The sequence below is a fragment of the Schistocerca serialis genome, chromosome 4, assembly GCF_023864345.2.
Source record: "Schistocerca serialis cubense isolate TAMUIC-IGC-003099 chromosome 4, iqSchSeri2.2, whole genome shotgun sequence".
Classification (NCBI taxonomy): Eukaryota; Metazoa; Arthropoda; class Insecta; order Orthoptera; family Acrididae; genus Schistocerca; species Schistocerca serialis.
In genome coordinates this window covers 753102233-753120386 of record NC_064641.1, presented here as the reverse complement: position 1 = coordinate 753120386, position 18154 = coordinate 753102233, and the positions used below count along the sequence as shown (strand labels likewise).

At 36.2% G+C, this 18154-nt stretch overlaps 1 protein-coding gene across 2 annotated transcripts in view; it reads left to right on the top strand.

Moving 5' to 3' along the window:
• LOC126473295 (syntaxin-8) overlaps window positions 1-18154 on the top strand; it is a 65859-nt gene that overhangs the window by 34116 nt on the left and 13589 nt on the right. For both annotated transcript variants that reach the window (XM_050100262.1, XM_050100263.1), the window contains exons 3-5: window positions 8742-8828; window positions 12165-12340; window positions 17736-17828. In XM_050100262.1, the coding sequence (XP_049956219.1) occupies window positions 8742-8828; window positions 12165-12340; window positions 17736-17828 (356 nt within the window). The remainder of the gene's footprint in view (window positions 1-8741; window positions 8829-12164; window positions 12341-17735; window positions 17829-18154) is intronic.

The window sequence follows — 18154 nt, the reverse complement described above, 5'->3', positions numbered from 1 at the left end:
TCCTTTGAAAAAACAGTCATCATGTTAACTGACCCACCACTCATAAACAAAATTGCCATAGGAAACCAAGAAATCAAAATCTTAGATAAATCTGGGAGAAATCATAACATATAACCTCAATTAAAAGCCAACATGGCATAACAGAATAAACAAATCGACTAGAGCACAATATGTCACCAAGAACACCTACAACAAAAAGAGTCTGTCAATAGCAACAAAATTAAAACACTACAAGACAGTCACTCAACCAGAAATAAAATATGCAAGTGAAACCATCTTCAAAACAACTAACACTGCACAAATAGACAAAATACTCAAAATAAAGAGAAGAATCATCAGAATGTGCATCAACAAATTGTACCAGAAGGATGGACATTGGAGGGTAGCTACAAATGAAACACTGGTGGAATTAAAGCTGTGAGGAGGTGGCGTGAGTCGTGCTTGGGTAGCTCAGTTGGTAGAGCACTTGCCCACGAAAGGCAAAGGTCCCGAGTTTGAGTCTCGGTCCGGCACACAGTTTTAATCTGCCAGGAAGTTTCATATCAGCGCACACTTCGCTGTAGAGTGAAAATTTCATTCTAGAGACAAATGAAACAGTCTACAAAGAAATAGAACTGGTAATGAGTACAATCAGGAAGAAACACATTTCATTTTTCGGACACCTAATCAGAACACCAGAGAACAGGATCATCAAGAGAATAATAGAAAAATTGTGGAATAGTAAGTGCAACATTAAGTGGATTACAAAAATCAAGGAAGATATGGATGAGCTACATATTACATTGGAAGACCTAAGAAACAAAACTGACAAAATCAGGAAACTCGCAGGCAAATAAACCAGTCTGCAAATGAGAATCAACAAACAGACAATAGTAAGGGTGATTTCCGATGAAGAAAGAAGGATGAGATACGAGAGAATGAAGAAGTACTGGGCTGACAGGAAACTGAAAAATTCTTTGTATAAAGTTGGCTAGAGTGGTCCAATGAAGGCCATAAAATGTAAATAATAATAATAATAATAATAATAATGTCAATTTCTATTGTGTGCTAGTAGATCAACATTTTCTCCAAAATTGCTCCTTAAAATCCTCCCCAGATGAAAAATTCTCAGAATGAGCTGTGCCCCATTCTGCTGCAACAATTATTATATAACTCGAGGCAAAATCTATCATTTTGCTACCCTCCAAGGTTTGTGGTAAAGATCTAGAAAATACTCTCAAAAAATATGTGGAAGTGAACTTCTCCATCAGGTTTCAAAATTTATTTGATTTGATTTTTTATTTGGTTCTGTTGATCACTTATTGTACATAGGGTGTACTAGTAATATAGGACAAGTCAAGTGAAATAATACAAAATTATGTGAGCATTTTATATATCATACAAATACTTACTTTCTATGAACAATTGATTGCGGACAGTATTATCTGTATTTTACTGGCATAAGTTCAAGTGAATGCTTAAAATAGGAGAATGAATGGAAGTACACATTTTTATCTCAGTGCCACAAATAAATTTAGGTTTTGTCATTTGATTTAAATTAAAATACAAAATTTTTATCTTCCTCATGTACCTGTGATATAAATAAATTTACATTTTATCATTATAATTAATGTTAAGAATAAACAATTTTTTCTTCATCACATAGGTAAAGATTTTCTTTTAACAGTAGTTTTTTTTTTTTTTTAACCATTGAGCAGATGCGCTGTTGTAAAAAGTACAACAGGAGCAGTTTTTATGCCTTATCAATTCCTTAACCTTGAGCTACTGCACCATTGTTGCCAGGTATTCCATTGTTGATGTTTCCATGACAATGTTAAAGTGGCTTCAGTTCATTTGGTTAGCTTTCTCAGTTTGTTTTCTGAATTGTAAGCAATGACATGTTGAATGTTGTAAACAGTGCAATGAATGCCTGCTGGTGTGACAGTTGCAAGCTTTGTTCCAGCAGTGAATATCCAGAGTGTACTAAAAAGTTAACTATACTTACTCTCCTTTTTTTTTAGATGCACAGTAAATGTTACTTTGGTTACACCGACATCTGAATGTATTTATTTGTTTCATTTCTTTGATGTTTTGTTCCAATTCAAAAGGTGTATCGGTGAAGAAGTTAGGAAACTGCTCAAAGAAGATCATCACCTACAGGTGACGATAAATTCTATCCAGACCTTTCAGACTTAGAGGATAGTAAAGTAGATTTGAGTGATGAAAACACTGAGTAGGACCATGGCAGTGAATCTGAACTTGAAGGTGAAGATGGTGATCCCGAAGAGGCAGCTGATGGATGAGGGTTCTTTATTGAAAATACGAAGTTTCACATTGGTGTAAAAGTGAGTGTGCTAAAACATCAAAACCAACAGAAAAAACATTGTACAAATTCCACCAGATTCAAAGAGAAATGTGATGGATATAATTGATAAAGTTAGTGCTTTTTTGAAAGTAACTGACCTCGACTTAATTGATGAAATCATAATCTATACAAATACCTGTATAAATAAACAGCAAGACACACATCAATTCTCGCGCAAAGAGGTAATAAAGTGACAAAATAATGGCTGTGTTTGGGATTTTTTTTGAAGAAGAAAAAGAAAAAGAAGAAAATGCCATCATGCCAATGTACTGGAACTCTGGGCAGCAGATGAATAGGAATGCTACTGCTTAGGACTGTAGTGAGTTACAGTAGGTATCTGTTTTTTGTAAGCTGTATGCGGTTTGGACAACATCATGTATCTAATGCTCCTGAGGACAGTGTAAAGATATGTGGTGCCTTTAGAAAATTCTAAAAGGAACCTTACAACTGACAATTGGTACACAAGCTACCTCCTTTCTGAATATTTGCTGCAGAAGACTATCACTTACATTGGTACAATGACAAAGAACAGACGTGAAATTGTTCCATAATTTCTCCCAAACAAAACAAATGAAAATGGAATGTGTAATGCTTGGATTTAGGATAAGACGTTAGTTTCATATATTCCTTGTAAAAACTGTGCTATCATACTTCTGTCTGCTGTGCATGACATGGCGACAGTGGATGAAGAAACAAACAAACCTGAAATCATGAGTACATAACAAAAGGTGGAGTTGACATTGTAGCTAAAATGTGTGCCTGATGCTCCATTTCAAAGAATTACAAGGAGACGGCCGTTGCCGACTTTTTCATTTTTCTGAACATTGCCAGAATTATTTTGCAAACAAATTGTCTGTAAACGGTGTTGTGAAAGTGAACATATGTCAGAAATATTGGCTAAATTGTTATTTAGAGAACTAAAAGAACAAAACCTTTTGTTATAAATGTAGAAGATAGTGAATATGAATTGCTTTAATAAATGTAATAATTTGTTCAAGACAAGTTTGTTTTTACTGACAAATGAGCATGCTGTAAATTTTACAGCACTCTCCTGCTCATGTGACAACAGTAAGCATGCTTGTCAGAGGGTTAATCTAAGTGAATTCATCTATTTTTACTCAGAAGGTTTCCGTATTGCTATACGGATTCATTTATTCTGTAATAAGTTTGTTCTCTGAGAAATGTCTGTACTTTCCTATATATTGTTAATTTCTGTTTTTATGTTGATGGGAAGCTTGTTGTATACTTTTATTCCTGACTCAGTTATGCCCCTACAGACTTTTGCGAGAGTTGCAGAGCCTTAGCGGAAGTTTTTCCTCTGTCTTGTTTTATGCTTGTGACTGTCACAGTTTTTCTGGAATAATTTCTTGTTGTGGGCTACAAACATCATCAGTGAACATATATATTGATTTGTAACAGTAAACATCCTGAGAGTCGTAAAGAGAGTTCTGCAGGATTTTCTATTTGAGACCCCACATATGAACTTCATTGTTCGTTTTTGTGGTTTGAAGACTTTTGCAACTCCTGTAGCATTTCGTCAGAAGATAATACCATAGCAGAATACAGAATAGAAATATGCAAAATGTGACAAAAGCAATGTTTCTCTGTCAACAAGGTGAGAAATAGCTCTCAGGGTAAAACATGCTGCGCTAAGTTTTTTGACCAGTTGATCAATTTGCTCTTTCCATCTTAGCTGTCTGTCTGGATGCCTAGGAATTTTGTATGTATCGTTTCATAAATTTTTCGCTTGTTGATCTCCATTTCAGGAACTTGGAGTTTTTTATTTGCTGACTGAAACTGTATAATGTTAGTTTTTTAAAAAAAATAGCATTTGGCTGTTTGCTGTGAATCGTGAACCATTTGTGCATTTGATTAGTGACTGTCAGGGCTGTATCCTGTATTGTGGCGTTGGACACTTCATCAGAATACTCACGTCATCCACAAACATGACTACTTTTACTCTGTCATTAATTGTAACTGGTAGATCATTAATGTACATCGGGAAAATCAGTGACCCAAGGCTGGAACCCTGGGGCTCTCCGTATTTTATATTTCTCCAGTTTGAGATTACTGTTACATCTCCCTCTATTAAGATAACTCTGCTTCCTGTTGTGTAGATAAGATCCTTGCCACATCAAAGGCTTGTCTTTTATGCTATAGTGTGGAAGCTTTTTTTTATAGCAATGTTTTATTATTTACACAGTCAAAAGCTTTAGCAAAGTCACAAAAGATATCCATTGGATACTTTCTAAGATTTAATTTACCTAGAGTTTCATCTGTTAGGCTAAATGTAACTCACTCTATAGAGAATCCCTTACGAAAGCCAAACTATGTAGATGTCAATAAGCCATTTTGTGTCATTGGCCATAAATCCCACTACTCTCTCGGACACCTTTGAGAACACAGGCCGCAAAGAGATGGGCCAATAATTGGATAATACTTTCCTTTCCTCCCTTTTTTGGATGGGCGTCACTATTGTATGTTCATTCTTTCCAGAAAGGCCCCAGTTTTGATTGGTTACATAAATAGCATAATATGTGACTAAAGAAGTCTGCACGTGATTTGAAAATCCTATTTGATATTCCGTCATATCCAGAAGATCCAGAACCTTTAAATAATTTTGTAATTCTTGCAGTTTCGTTAGGAAGTGTGCTTTTGAAATGAAGTGCTATATTTGGTATGATTTGCATGTGATTTAGTAGCTGTATGGCTTCTGTGGGAGATTTTTTTATTATGGTTCCCTGTTCTTTCAGCTACAGTGAAAAAGGGTATTAAAATCAGAGGCTGCAACTTTTTGATTATTCTTGTCTGAACCACAACCTGAGGACTTTGGAGTCCTGCTTGTTCAGATTTTATGTTCCTGTTTGTCTCTCTTTTTATAATGATCCATATACTTTTAACTTTGTCTCGGTAATTCTTTTTTGTGTTCTTCAGCACTTTCATTAGAAAGAGTGTTTTATTAAGCAATCCTACTTTCTCTTGTGCATTAGAATTCACAAATTCATGTAATTATTCCTCCAAATTAGATAGTGTTTCAGGTGTGTTAACTATTTCTCCAAATTCTTTGCATTGTTCTAAAACAGTTACACTCTATTTCACCCCTGAGATTTTCTCTTTAACCTAGTTGAATGATCTAACAGCAAATTGACCTACTTTGTTAATTTTATCATCTCATTTTTTGAGTTGCTCATTGACTTCCATGCTAACTAAATCACATTGGTTATTGATTTCATATTTCCACTCCTGAGGTAACTGGGTCAAACTATTTGCAGTGTTAGTTAATGTAACTTCTATTTCCTGTATGGCATGTTGTATTATCTCTAATTTTAGTTCTTCTTTTGTATTTTCGATCTTGACAGACAGTTAGTTACTTCTAGACTCTACTTTGGCAGATAGTTCCTAAATCTTAGAATCTACTCTGTCAGATTCCTTCCTAGTGTCGGATAATTCATTCCTAGTGTCAGATGGTTTCTTATTTGTTGAATCTACTTTATCAGATTATTTCTTAAAATTAGAATTCATTTCGTCAGACATTTGTTGTAATAAACCTTTAAACCATTCTGGAGCCTTTGCAGTCATTTTTATAGTAATGACGGGCATACAATGCAAATATTCTCTATTATTTACCCTCTATTGCACTAATAAATGGTTACTGCATAGTTTTCTTAAAGGTGATAACACTGAAACACTGTGTCCCAGTGTAGAAAAAGAAAAAGTTTTCAAAGTGGATTTCGGTATTTTCTGACTAGTTCATCCTTCCCAATGAACTGCACTCTCTCATCATGTAGTTGATGCAGTCGCGTGTACATGGCAATATACTGAAATGATTTGCATCACCCTGCACAGCCAGTGTCTTGAACACAGCGATAGGTGGGTTGCACTGTGTCATACAGCTGCAACCCCTACAGTGCTGCTCAGCTACTACTGCATCCCCACTGATGAAAGGTTTCGAAATCTTCTCCTAACTGACCGAAATGCTGTTCTCCAAATCCGCCGAGAAATTACACCGTTGCAGTTAAAATGTTCTTTTAGTCTCGTGTTGGCATTGTTTACTTGACACGTAATTTAACTGAAGTTGCCAAAATACTTGAACTACAATTGTATAAATATGGTTTGTCTTCAGATTTCCTATATTACCTTTTGCTTTCTTCTTAACAGATTGTTACTGAATTTAGACAATATAGTTACAAATTGACCTACTTTGTTAATTTTATCATCTCATTTTTTGAGTTGCTCATTGACTTCCATGCTAACTAAATCACATTGGTTATTGATTTCATATTTCCACTCCTGAGGTAACTGGGTCAAACTATTTGCAGTGTTAGTTAATGTAACTTCTATTTCCTGTATGGCATGTTGTATTATCTCTAATTTTAGTTCTTCTTTTGTATTTTCGATCTTGACAGACAGTTAGTTACTTCTAGACTCTACTTTGGCAGATAGTTCCTAAATCTTAGAATCTACTCTGTCAGATTCCTTCCTAGTGTCGGATAATTCATTCCTAGTGTCAGATGGTTTCTTATTTGTTGAATCTACTTTATCAGATTATTTCTTAAAATTAGAATTCATTTCGTCAGACATTTGTTGTAATAAACCTTTAAACCATTCTGGAGCCTTTGCAGTCATTTTTATAGTAATGACGGACATACAATGCAAATATTCTCTATTATTTACCCTCTATTGCACTAATAAATGGTTACTGCATAGTTTTCTTAAAGGTGATAACACTGAAACACTGTGTCCCAGTGTAGAAAAAGAAAAAGTTTTCAAAGTGGATTTCGGTATTTTCTGACTAGTTCATCCTTCCCAATGAACTGCACTCTCTCATCATGTAGTTGATGCAGATGACTTTTTCACTTTCTGTAGCTATTGGAGTAAAAGAAGGAACTTCCACTCATATCATTAAAAAGCACATCCTCTGTGTTCCTTTTACAAACATATATTTCCTTGAATGGGTTTAAAGATCATTAGAGTGACTCATGAATTAGAGTAGACCACAACGTTTCATACTACATATGCCTCGAAGGCTTAACATGACCTCCAAGATTATTTCATTTGTAGTTTCTCCCTTTGCTTAATCCTTGTTGCTCTTAGCGGGGCCATAATTTATCACTCGTTGAATTTTAAGATTTTGTAAAATTATAGTTCTTTATTTTCTTCCTTTTGCTCTGATGCTCCATGTCATGTACACTGGGAACCAAATGAAGCATTTTTCTTGTTGGTTTAAGGTTTTAGCTGAGTCAGAACATTTCATGAGATCTATCATCTGACGTGCTGTCTGATGTATTTGCTTTTTGTGGTCATCATAGTTGATTCTTTGAAGTAGAGGTCCTGCTAATCAGTGCCTGTGAAATCCCATATGTAGCCAAGGAAAGGCTTGACTTTTTCACTTTCTGTAGCTATTGGAGTAAAAGAAGGAACTTCCACTCATATCATTAAAAAGCACATCCTCTGTGTTCCTTTTACAAACATATATTTCCTTGAATGGGTTTAAAGATCATTAGAGTGACTCATGAATTAGAGTAGACCACAACGTTTCATACTACATATGCCTCGAAGGCTTAACATGACCTCCAAGATTATTTCTTTTTATGCAAAACCATCTTGTCTTTTGTTTTCATTTTTGGAGAGTGTGGTTGCTACTTGATGGCCAAGCCACCTCCAAGCCGCAACGCCAAAACGTAAAAGGCCCCACCCACACCAGGTGAAGCCGTTTACGTGTCGACACACCTTGTCGTTTTATCGTATTCCACATCTCCTGGTTAATGTCTACACATATTAAAACAAACATTCATGCACAGTATATGTTCCGCTGTTTACTCTGTACTTTATATTATTCTGTCATAATCATCGTTCCTTGTACTACACAAGGAATGTGAAATGTTGTTTGCCTAAATGGATGTAACATTTCATGAGTGGGTGATAAGGATACCACAAATGGAAATTGAACAGTTTGTTTAGGTTGTATTTGTATGCAACAAGTGGAACTTGAGGATGGAGCACAACAGAATTGTGAGGGAAAGGGAATAATACACCACAATGAACCTATCACTTTAGGAGAGTAGACAACTTTTGAAAATGTTGGTGCAGCTTCAGATCTTACACTGGCATCTAAATAATATTTTAATATGAATTTTTTAAAGTGTGGTCTATAGAATAGTTAGACTTTCTTCCACACTGCATTTGGTTCTATTACCTGTCTCTTAAATCGTGTGACATCATGAATCTAGACAGTCAACCTACTTATGTGCTATTTCAAATGGCGAGTCATGCAAATGCAAGGTGAAAATACTGTTGGATGATGACACTGTAAAAACTAACTTCTTCATATGTTTTATGCTTAAATATGGTGTAGATTGGAAACAATGTGGAACTTTTGTCCTTGATTCAGTTTTAGAACACGGCAGGAAGCGGAAAGACGGTCACGTTTAGTCGAACAGCTACAAAGCAGAGAAGTACAAATGCAGCAGTTGTTTGTTGATCGGTAAGTGAAACCCTTAAATCTGTCTTATATTACTGAAAGATTATAATGCATTGTTCCTCAACATGATATTCAGTTTCTCTTGCGATCATTTCATATTTCTTTCAGCTCACCATGCTGCTATTCCTTCATTTTCTTATTAGTCTTCTTCAACTGCACATTTTAATGTATGGTTCTTGATTTCAACAGTTTTATGTGAAGTTCAATAAATCTGAATAAACTTCACAATTTCAAATATCTCCTAAAAAGGAATGCAAAGTAATTACAGAAAGGATGAAGAAATATCAACCCTTAAATCTTCTATAATCCTGAGAATGGTTGAGAATGCAGTCACCATGTGTTTCCATTATGTACTGCCAGTTCAAGTTAGTGAATGTAGTGTGTTTGCATTTCAGTAATCTAATTTCACAGTTGTGAGAACAATAATGATACCATTTCAAGTATGCAGCACACAATCCTTTGTGATCTATGATATGTCAGAAAGTTTGAGAGTTTCAGAATCACAGTTATTGAGAAGTTGTGATGCATCACTTTAAAATCCATTCCCACTGAAAATAAGTACCTTGAGTCAGTGAGCATTGCAAAAAACACATAAATTCTTTGTTATTGTTGGTCAGTCAAGTTCTAGAGGTGATGTACATTGAGGTGACAAAGGTCATGGGGTACCTCCTAACATTGTTGCTGGACCTTCTTCTGCCTGGCACAGTGCAGCAACTTGACATAGCGTCTACACTACACTTGAACCCTACATCAGCTGTTACCAACTGAAATTGGGACTCATCTGACTGGACCACAGTTTTCCAGTCATCTGTGGTCATATTGCCGCAGACCCAGGAGAGGCATTGCAGGCAGTGTCGTGCTGTTAGCAAAGGTACGCGCAGCAGTCTTCTGCTGCTGTAGCCCTTAAATGCCAGATGTTGCCACACTGTCCTAACGGTTATGTTTGTCATACATCCCACATTGATTTCTTAGTTATTTCAAGCAGTGTTGTGTGCGTGGTATCCCTCACAACTTTATGCAAAAGCTGCTGCTCTTAGTCGTTAAACGGAGGTCTTTGGTCACTGCTTTGTCCTTGGTGACAGGTAATGCCTGAAATCTCATATTTTTGGCACACTCTTGACACTGTAAATATTGGAATGTTGAATTCTCTATTGAACTCCGAAATGGAATGTCCCACAGGTCTAGCTCCAACTGCAATTCCACATTCAAAGTCTGTCAACTCCCGTTGTACAGCCATGGTCATATTGGAAACCTTTTCATATTAGTTGCCTGAGCACAAATGACAGCTCCACCAATGCACAGCTGTTTTATACTTTGTGTGTGCAACACTATTGCAATCTGCATATGTCCATATCACCATCCCATGAGTTTTGTCACCTCAGTATATAATGATAATGTATTCCAGTCAACAATGTCGAAAGCTTTTTCTAAATCTACAAGTGATACATATGTTGACTTCCTTATGTATAGTCTAAGATGAGCTGCACTGAAGTTATGGGCTCATATGTTTTTGACATTTATTTGGAACCCAAACTAATTGTTCTGCAGGTTTATTTATATTTCTTGTACCATTCTTCTGTAGATAATTTGTGTTAGTATAACATAATAAACTGATTATTTTATAATACCACCCATTACCAGCTTCCATCTTCTTTAAGTCTATATCCTCCTCACTATCTTCTCATCCTCACCCACTATGCAACATCCTTGCCCATAAGCAAGTCATGAATGAAACAAGGAGAAATTTGGAAAAATCAGGTTGACCATTTCTGAACATCACAAAGGAGGATCACTGTATTGTGCACCAAGCATATAGTAAACCCTTTGCATCTGCACTTTCCATCCAAAAACAACTAATGGACTACCTGCAACATTCTGTGCCATCCAGCACCCTTGATCGGAGACTAGCAGCCACTAGACTCGGGAATTACAGTCGCATGCATAGGCTTCCATTAACACAACACCATCAACTGCTTTGGAGTGGTGCCATGACTGGGAAGCATGGACAGCTTATGAATGGCATCACATTGTGTTCAGTGATAAATTTCAGTTCTGCACTAGCCCGGATGACCACATCCGGTGAGTATGGTGGTGACATGGGGAGGTTTTGGAGAAGTGCAGCGGTATTACTGGATATGACTTCAGGTTACAGCTGGTACTGGTTGAGTGAACTCTGAATACACAACAGTACATCATGAACATCGTGTGTCCTCATGTACTACCTCTCAGGTGAAAGTGTCATTGTGCCATGTTACATGTGTGTCTGTGGATTGTCTGTGTGATGTTGAGGTACTCTGTGACCAGCAAGGTCCCCAGATCTGTCTCTAGTAGAAAGTATACGGGATCAGCTCAGACACCAACTTTGTTCCAGTGCCAGTATCCAGGTTATCAAAGGCCAGCTTGCCTCAAGAGAGGATACGCTGGCTTTATGACAACCTTCCCAGCTCAATCAGTCCATACATTGAGGCCAGATGGGGGTATAATGCCATACTGATAATGGGCTCATTCTTCCAAGTTCATTGTAAATCTGACTTAATTGTGTAATCACTGAAATTATGTCACGCACCTTCTTAACTTGCAACGTTTCATTTTGTTTCCTCCTCACATTCTGGGTGCTTAACTTTTTTTGTCAAACAATGTAATTTTATGGTATATCTGAAAGAACATCTGAAAGTAAAATGTATTATATTACGCACACACTCGCATAAAACCAATAGACAGTAAAAAACCACAATGTTCATCAGAGAGGAGTAGATGCAGTATAAATTCAAAAATATACAAGTAAGTTGGCTGTCAATGTCAATGCAGTGAAGCAACCACTTGGAAATTAATACTAAAAAATTATATTTGCTGATGTAAATGTTTGCAGATCTCTTTTAGTTGTTAATGATTTTTGTTTTTGTGTGTACTTGTCCTGTTGCTATGATCTCAGTTCAGGAACCAGTTTGATGCAGTTCTCCACAGTAGTATGTCCTCGGCAAGCCTCTTCTTCTCTGCATTAGTAGTGCAACTCATATTTGAACCTGCTTGCTGCAGTTAAGCTTTGGTCTCCCTCTACTATTTTTACACTTCACACTTCTCTTCATTACCAAATTTACAATATGTCGAACCCTCAGGTTGTCCTTATCAACCTATCCTTTCTTTGAGGTAAGATTTACCACAAATTTCTACTCTCCTTGATTTGATTAAGTGTCTCTTTGTTAGTTATCCATTCTATGTAGCTAATCTTCAGCATTCTTCTGTAACAATATTTCTGGTTGCTCGATTATACATTTTTTAAAAATGTTTTCAATATACTATGTGGAAAATAAAATATAACACTTTATTTTGTTCTTGAAGAGACACTTTTGGAGAAAGGAATAGGTCGAGACTGCTTCAACAGAATCCAGCACAGTCATCTGTTGCTAGTGGCAGAACTGTAGGATGGGCAGATGAAGATATTTATCCTCAGGGGTCACAGAATGAAAATCTTAGTGTGGATGAACTTCGACAACAGCAGCAGAGAATGGTGCAAGGTCAGTTGAGTACAGTTTTCAGTGTCAGAAAGATATACACTATGTGTTGTTTTATTTCTGTTGCACTGTGAATGACTTCATTAACATTATTTGCCCACAATAATTAGTCCTTGTACTGACTAAACTGCTAAACCCTGTAGAAGAACAAATCAGCCTTTATTTCACACCTGGAGTGTGTCACTCCACATACATTATAGTCCCCAAGCAAGAGTAGCTACTTATAGTACGTAGTCATCACCTATGCAGAATAATGACAAGACACTGACATACATTCAAATAATTCCCTGTACTGAGTCTTTAGGAGAGTAGTTGCAGGGCTATTTGCAGGTTTGATATTAGGTAATGGAGGGTGCGTAGGAGTTGCTTATACTATCCACTTAGAGAAAACACCTTTGTTCTGCTTTGTTTTGTTTGATAGTGGAGCTTCTGTTTCCAATGACCTCATCGTCAGTGGGACATTGAAATCTAATCTTCCTTCATTTTGGTTGCTGAGCCACTGAATACACATTGAGGAGCACCACTAGAAATACAAAGTGACAGTACCATATGTACATATTACGAGTATTCATTCAAAAGATGCTGCAGTTGATAACACTAGTTTGAATTCCGATCAGTGAGTGATTTTATTGATAATAATTACTGTAATTTCTATTTTGTTTACCAATATCCAGAAATTTGTGTTACACTGCATATTCATTCAGTTTAATTAAGTTGTCTTCCTTTGTTATACAGTGATATCTTTTACTCTCACATTATATTTCTACCTTTAGCACTCTTTTATCGCTTCTTGAAAATAAACATTAAACATCATTGATAGCATTACTGAATAGCTGTAGGCCTGTCCTGTTTTAACGTGATTCTGTCATTCTTGAGTTTCATTTTTGGTTGTCCCATTTGTAATTTTATGGTTACTGTTTGTTACCCATGTATTACTGTACAGGGTGTTTATAAATGAATATCGGGGTTTTAACACTTTATAATATTTATTACATTAAACTTACAGTTATAAATGATACGTCAAATGAAAGAGCAACTCAAAGTTTTACCAAGGACCTTATAAATGTTCAATGTAAGCACCATTTGTCGCATGGCACACATCAGGTCTATAGCCGAGTTCTTCCCATTCGACAATGACAGGGTTTGCTGTGCATGGCCTCCATGTTCACCCAACCTAACGCCATGCGATTTTTTTCCTTTGGGGCGTCATCAAGTATCGTGTGTACGAGCCTCCACTACCAGTACTCCTCCCTGAATTAAGCAACCAGATTGAAGCAGCAATCACTGGAGACACACTTATCAACGTTTGGGAAGAACTCGGCTATAGACTTTATGTGTGGCGTGTCACAAATGGTGCTCACATTGAACATTTATAAGGTTCTTGGCAAAACTGTTTGAGTTGCTCTTTCATTTAACATATCATTTATAACTGTAAGTTTAATATAATACATGTAATACATATTATAAAGCGTTAGAACCCCGATATTCATTTATAAACACCCTTTATATTATCCTCCTCCCCCCTCCCCCTCCCATGCGCACTTAAAAAAAAATGCACATGTGCACTCTCTCTCTCTCTCTCTCTCTCTCTCTCTCTCTCTCTCTCTCTCTCTCTCTCTCACACACACACACACACACACACACACACACACACACACACACACACACACACACACACACACACACAGATGATCTGAAACATCTAATTTCAGCTTCTTTCTGTAGGCTCAGAGGTTACTTGAATATTTTTTCCTCTCAATTATTTTACTATTACTAACATAAAAACAGGACTGTTTCTCCTATAAACCACTGCCGTTGTTATTCAGAATCTCTCCCACTGAGGATAAGACTCTCCTGGAAAACCAATGGCACAGGTCCTATTTTATAGGTAGAGGAAACATTCCTTTAAATGTGTTTAATATCTCGATAGGTATCTCGTCAACATCTGCTGTAGAGTCATGACTCCTAAGTAATTATTTATTAAAAAATTCAAAAATATGGAGTAAATTATTTCATCCATAGCAAACCTGTATATTAAACAATTTCCTGTTCCTGTTAAAGAAAATGCAAGTAATTAATTGACTATAAAGTTACTGATGAAAAAAGAACTGTTCTCTTGTGGAACCTGGATATCTTCTGACCTTTTTATAGTAAACATTTAATAATACACACAGTAATATTTTTTTCAAGTTTGTTCATTCTCTTATGGAGGCTGTAAGTTTGATAGTATGAAAGGAAGAAAAGAAAAAATAGTAGAATGTAAAAGGAATAGAAGAGGAAGCCACCTGGTAGAAATCTGCCCAGGACATAATTTAATACAAAGTGGAAAATACCTGGACACATTTAAAACATTAACAGTGGCAGATGTGGACTCTGACGATAACTTTTTGGTTATGAACTGCAGATTAAAACTGAAGCAATTCCAAAAATGTAAGGGATGGGTTCGGGATAAATTGAAAGAACCAGTGTGTGCTGAAAGTTTTAAAGGTACAATAAGGCATCAGTTCTCAGAAAAAGGAGAAAGGAATACAATAGAAGACAAATAGGTACCTTTAAGAAATTAAATACTGAAACCAGCAGAGAATCACATAGGTAAACAGACAAAGCCTAGTAGAAATCTTTGAATAACATGGGAGACATTAAATTTAATTCATAAATGGAGAAAATATAAAAATGCAATGAATGAAGCTGGCAAGAGGGAATACAGACATCTAAAAAATGAGATTGACAGAAAGTTCGAAAAGGTGAAACAGGAATTGCTAGATGAGAAATGCAAAGCTATAGAGGCACGTGTAATTAGGGGAAAGATACATTCTGCATACAGGAAAATTAAAAAAACTGAGAAGCGCTTCTATGAGTATCAAGAATTCAGATGGAAAGCCATTATTAAGTAAGGAAGGGAAAGGGGGAAAGAATATCTATGCATGGGAAATGAACTTCAAGACAGTATTATAGAAAAGGAAGAGGAAGTAGATGAACATGAGATAGGATATACGATACTGAAAGAAGAGTTTGACAGAGCACTGAAAGACATAAGTCAAACTGAGACATCTAGATCATAAGACATTTCCTCAGAATTATTGAGATCCTTGTGAGAACCAGCCACGACAAAAGTAATCCACCAAGTTTGTAAAATATATGCGAGGTGGATGTAATACCCTCAGACTTAAAGAAGAATGTAATAATTCCAGTTCCAAATAAGGCAGGTGATGACAGGTGTGACTATTACTAAACTATCAGTTTAATAAATCATAATTGCAAAGTACCAAAAGAAATTACTCACAGGTGAATGGCAAAACTGGCTGAATATGACCTTATGGAAGTTCAGTTCAGATTCTGAGGAAAGTAGGAATGTTGGAGACAGTACTGACCACAGAATTTATGTTTAAAGATAGGCAAAGCTGTGTGTACAGCATTTGTAGATACCTTCTGACAGGAATACACCCTTTGCAATTCTGAAGTCAAAATACAAGGAGCGAAGGCTATTTACAACTTGCACAGGAACCAGACTGCAGTTACAGGAGTCAAGGAGCATCAAAAGGAAGCATTGATTTAGAAGTGAATGAGACAGTGTTGTAGCCTATACCCAATGTTAATCAGTCTGTACATTGAGCAAGCAGTAAAGGGAACCAAGAAGAAGGAATTAAAATTCAGGGAGAAAAAATAAAAACTTTGAGGTTTACCAATGATATTGTAATTCTGTCAGAGACAGAGCAGTGGAACAAAATCGACTGTGTCTTAAAAGGATGATATAGGATGAATACGAACATTAACAAAAGCAAAGCAAGGGTAATGGAATGTAGTTGAATTAAATCAGTCAATGCTGAGGGGATTAGATTAGCAAATGAGACACTAAAAGTTGTGGATGAGTTTAGCTATTTGGGCAGCAAAATTACGGACAATGGCCAAAGTAAAGTGGATAGAAAATACAAACTGGCTATAGCAAGTAAAGCAATTCTGAAAACAAGGAATGTGTTGACATCTAATATAGATAAGGATAGATCAAGTAACTAGTGAGGAGGTAGAATAGAATTGGAGAATAAAGAAAGTAAGGAAAGGTTGATAGGACTCCACCTAAAGCATCAAGGAACCATCAATTTCGTAAAGGAAGGAACTTTGATAGTAAAATTTGTAGAGGAAGACCAAGGAATGGCTACATAAATGGATTCAAATGGATCATGGTGTTACTAGTTACTCAGAGGTGAATAGACTTGTACAAGATGGCTAGCAAGGAGAACTACATCAAACCAGCCTTTGGACTGAAGTCTCAAAACACAGATCCAATAAAAATTGTCATAAGTAAATATATCTTTTTTTTTTTTTTTTTAGTACTTTCAACATTGCAGCCCAGTCAGCAATTGTGATAATCTAATATATAAGAAAATATCAACCTCGACTGTGGTAATGAAACCAACCTTTACCTAGATTTCATCCCAAGTAATTGAGCCTTCTTCAGAAGGTGTACCCGATTCTATAATATGTCACGATGGAATGGTCTATAAATAAAACTAAAACAGCCTGAATTGGTGTAGTCACATAGTACCTCTGTACCACATTTTTAAAATGTGACTATGCCTATTCAGGCTGTTTTAGTTTTATTTCTAGACCATGCCCTCCTGACATATTATAGAATCAGGTATATGTTTTGAAGAAGGCTGAATTACTTGGGCTGAAACCTAGGTAAAGGTCGGTTTCATTACCGCAATCGAGGCTGATAATTTCTTATATATTAAATACATCTTTGTTTGCTTTCAATAAATTAGGAGATTATGTAGCCATTCTAGTGCTATTATATCAAAATATAATACTTGGAAACTGAATATTATTATGAGTGTTTGGAACTGTAATATTCTGTGACTTCTTGAAGCTTAGAAGTTTCCAATGCCTATTCATTTTTTGTGATTGCACCTTCAGTTGCCTTGGAATGGTATACGTAAAACTATACTTAATTTTCAAAGTGCTGAAAAACACGTGCACTCTCTCCCTCCAGTCAGTCCTCCACCCTCTGGAGAATCTCTCTCTCTCTCTCTCTCTCTCTCTCTCTCTCTCTCTCTCTCTCTCTCTCTGTGTGTGTTGTGTGTGTGTGTGTGTGTGTGTGTGTGACAGAGAGAGAGAGAGAGAGAGAGAGAGAGAGAGAGAGAGAGAGAGAGTGAGAGAGTGAGAGAGTGATACTTTAAAGAAGAATGGTTGTTCGGAAGCTAAACTTCGATGGTCAAATTGTTTTTTTATATGTTCATCACAACTACTACTTTTCACTATATGGTGAGTAGTTGTCTTTTCTCATTCCTTTATGCATTGAGTATGGCTATTGTATCATGTCATATGAGCTGTGGCAATGAAATTTTCCTTTTATTTAGTTTAAGGGGAATCTTGTTAACATACACATGTATTATTACAGCACAAGACCAGGGTCTTGATGAACTCTCTAAAATAATATCCAGGCAAAAACAGATTGCTGTAGCTATAACTGATGAAGTGGAATTTCAAAATGGTAAGTAGCCATAGAAAATATGAAGTATTAAGTATCTAATAGTATTTGTTTACATGTTGTTAGTCAAAAAAGTGTGTTTCCTTAGAAAATGCATAATAATTCTTCATTGCATCCTCTGTGGACAGCACATCTCAGCATTGTATTTCCTCCTCTTATCAAAATATTGGGCAGATAAGCTGACTGCAAATGTGTGTCAACAGGATTGAAGATTTTCTTATTTCCTTATATGTAGGAAATCTGTGAATGTGTTTTTTGAAGTAATGCCTATAGTTTAGGAAAGTTTAGTTTAATTTTTATCTTTACATGCTACAAATGCAACTAGATTC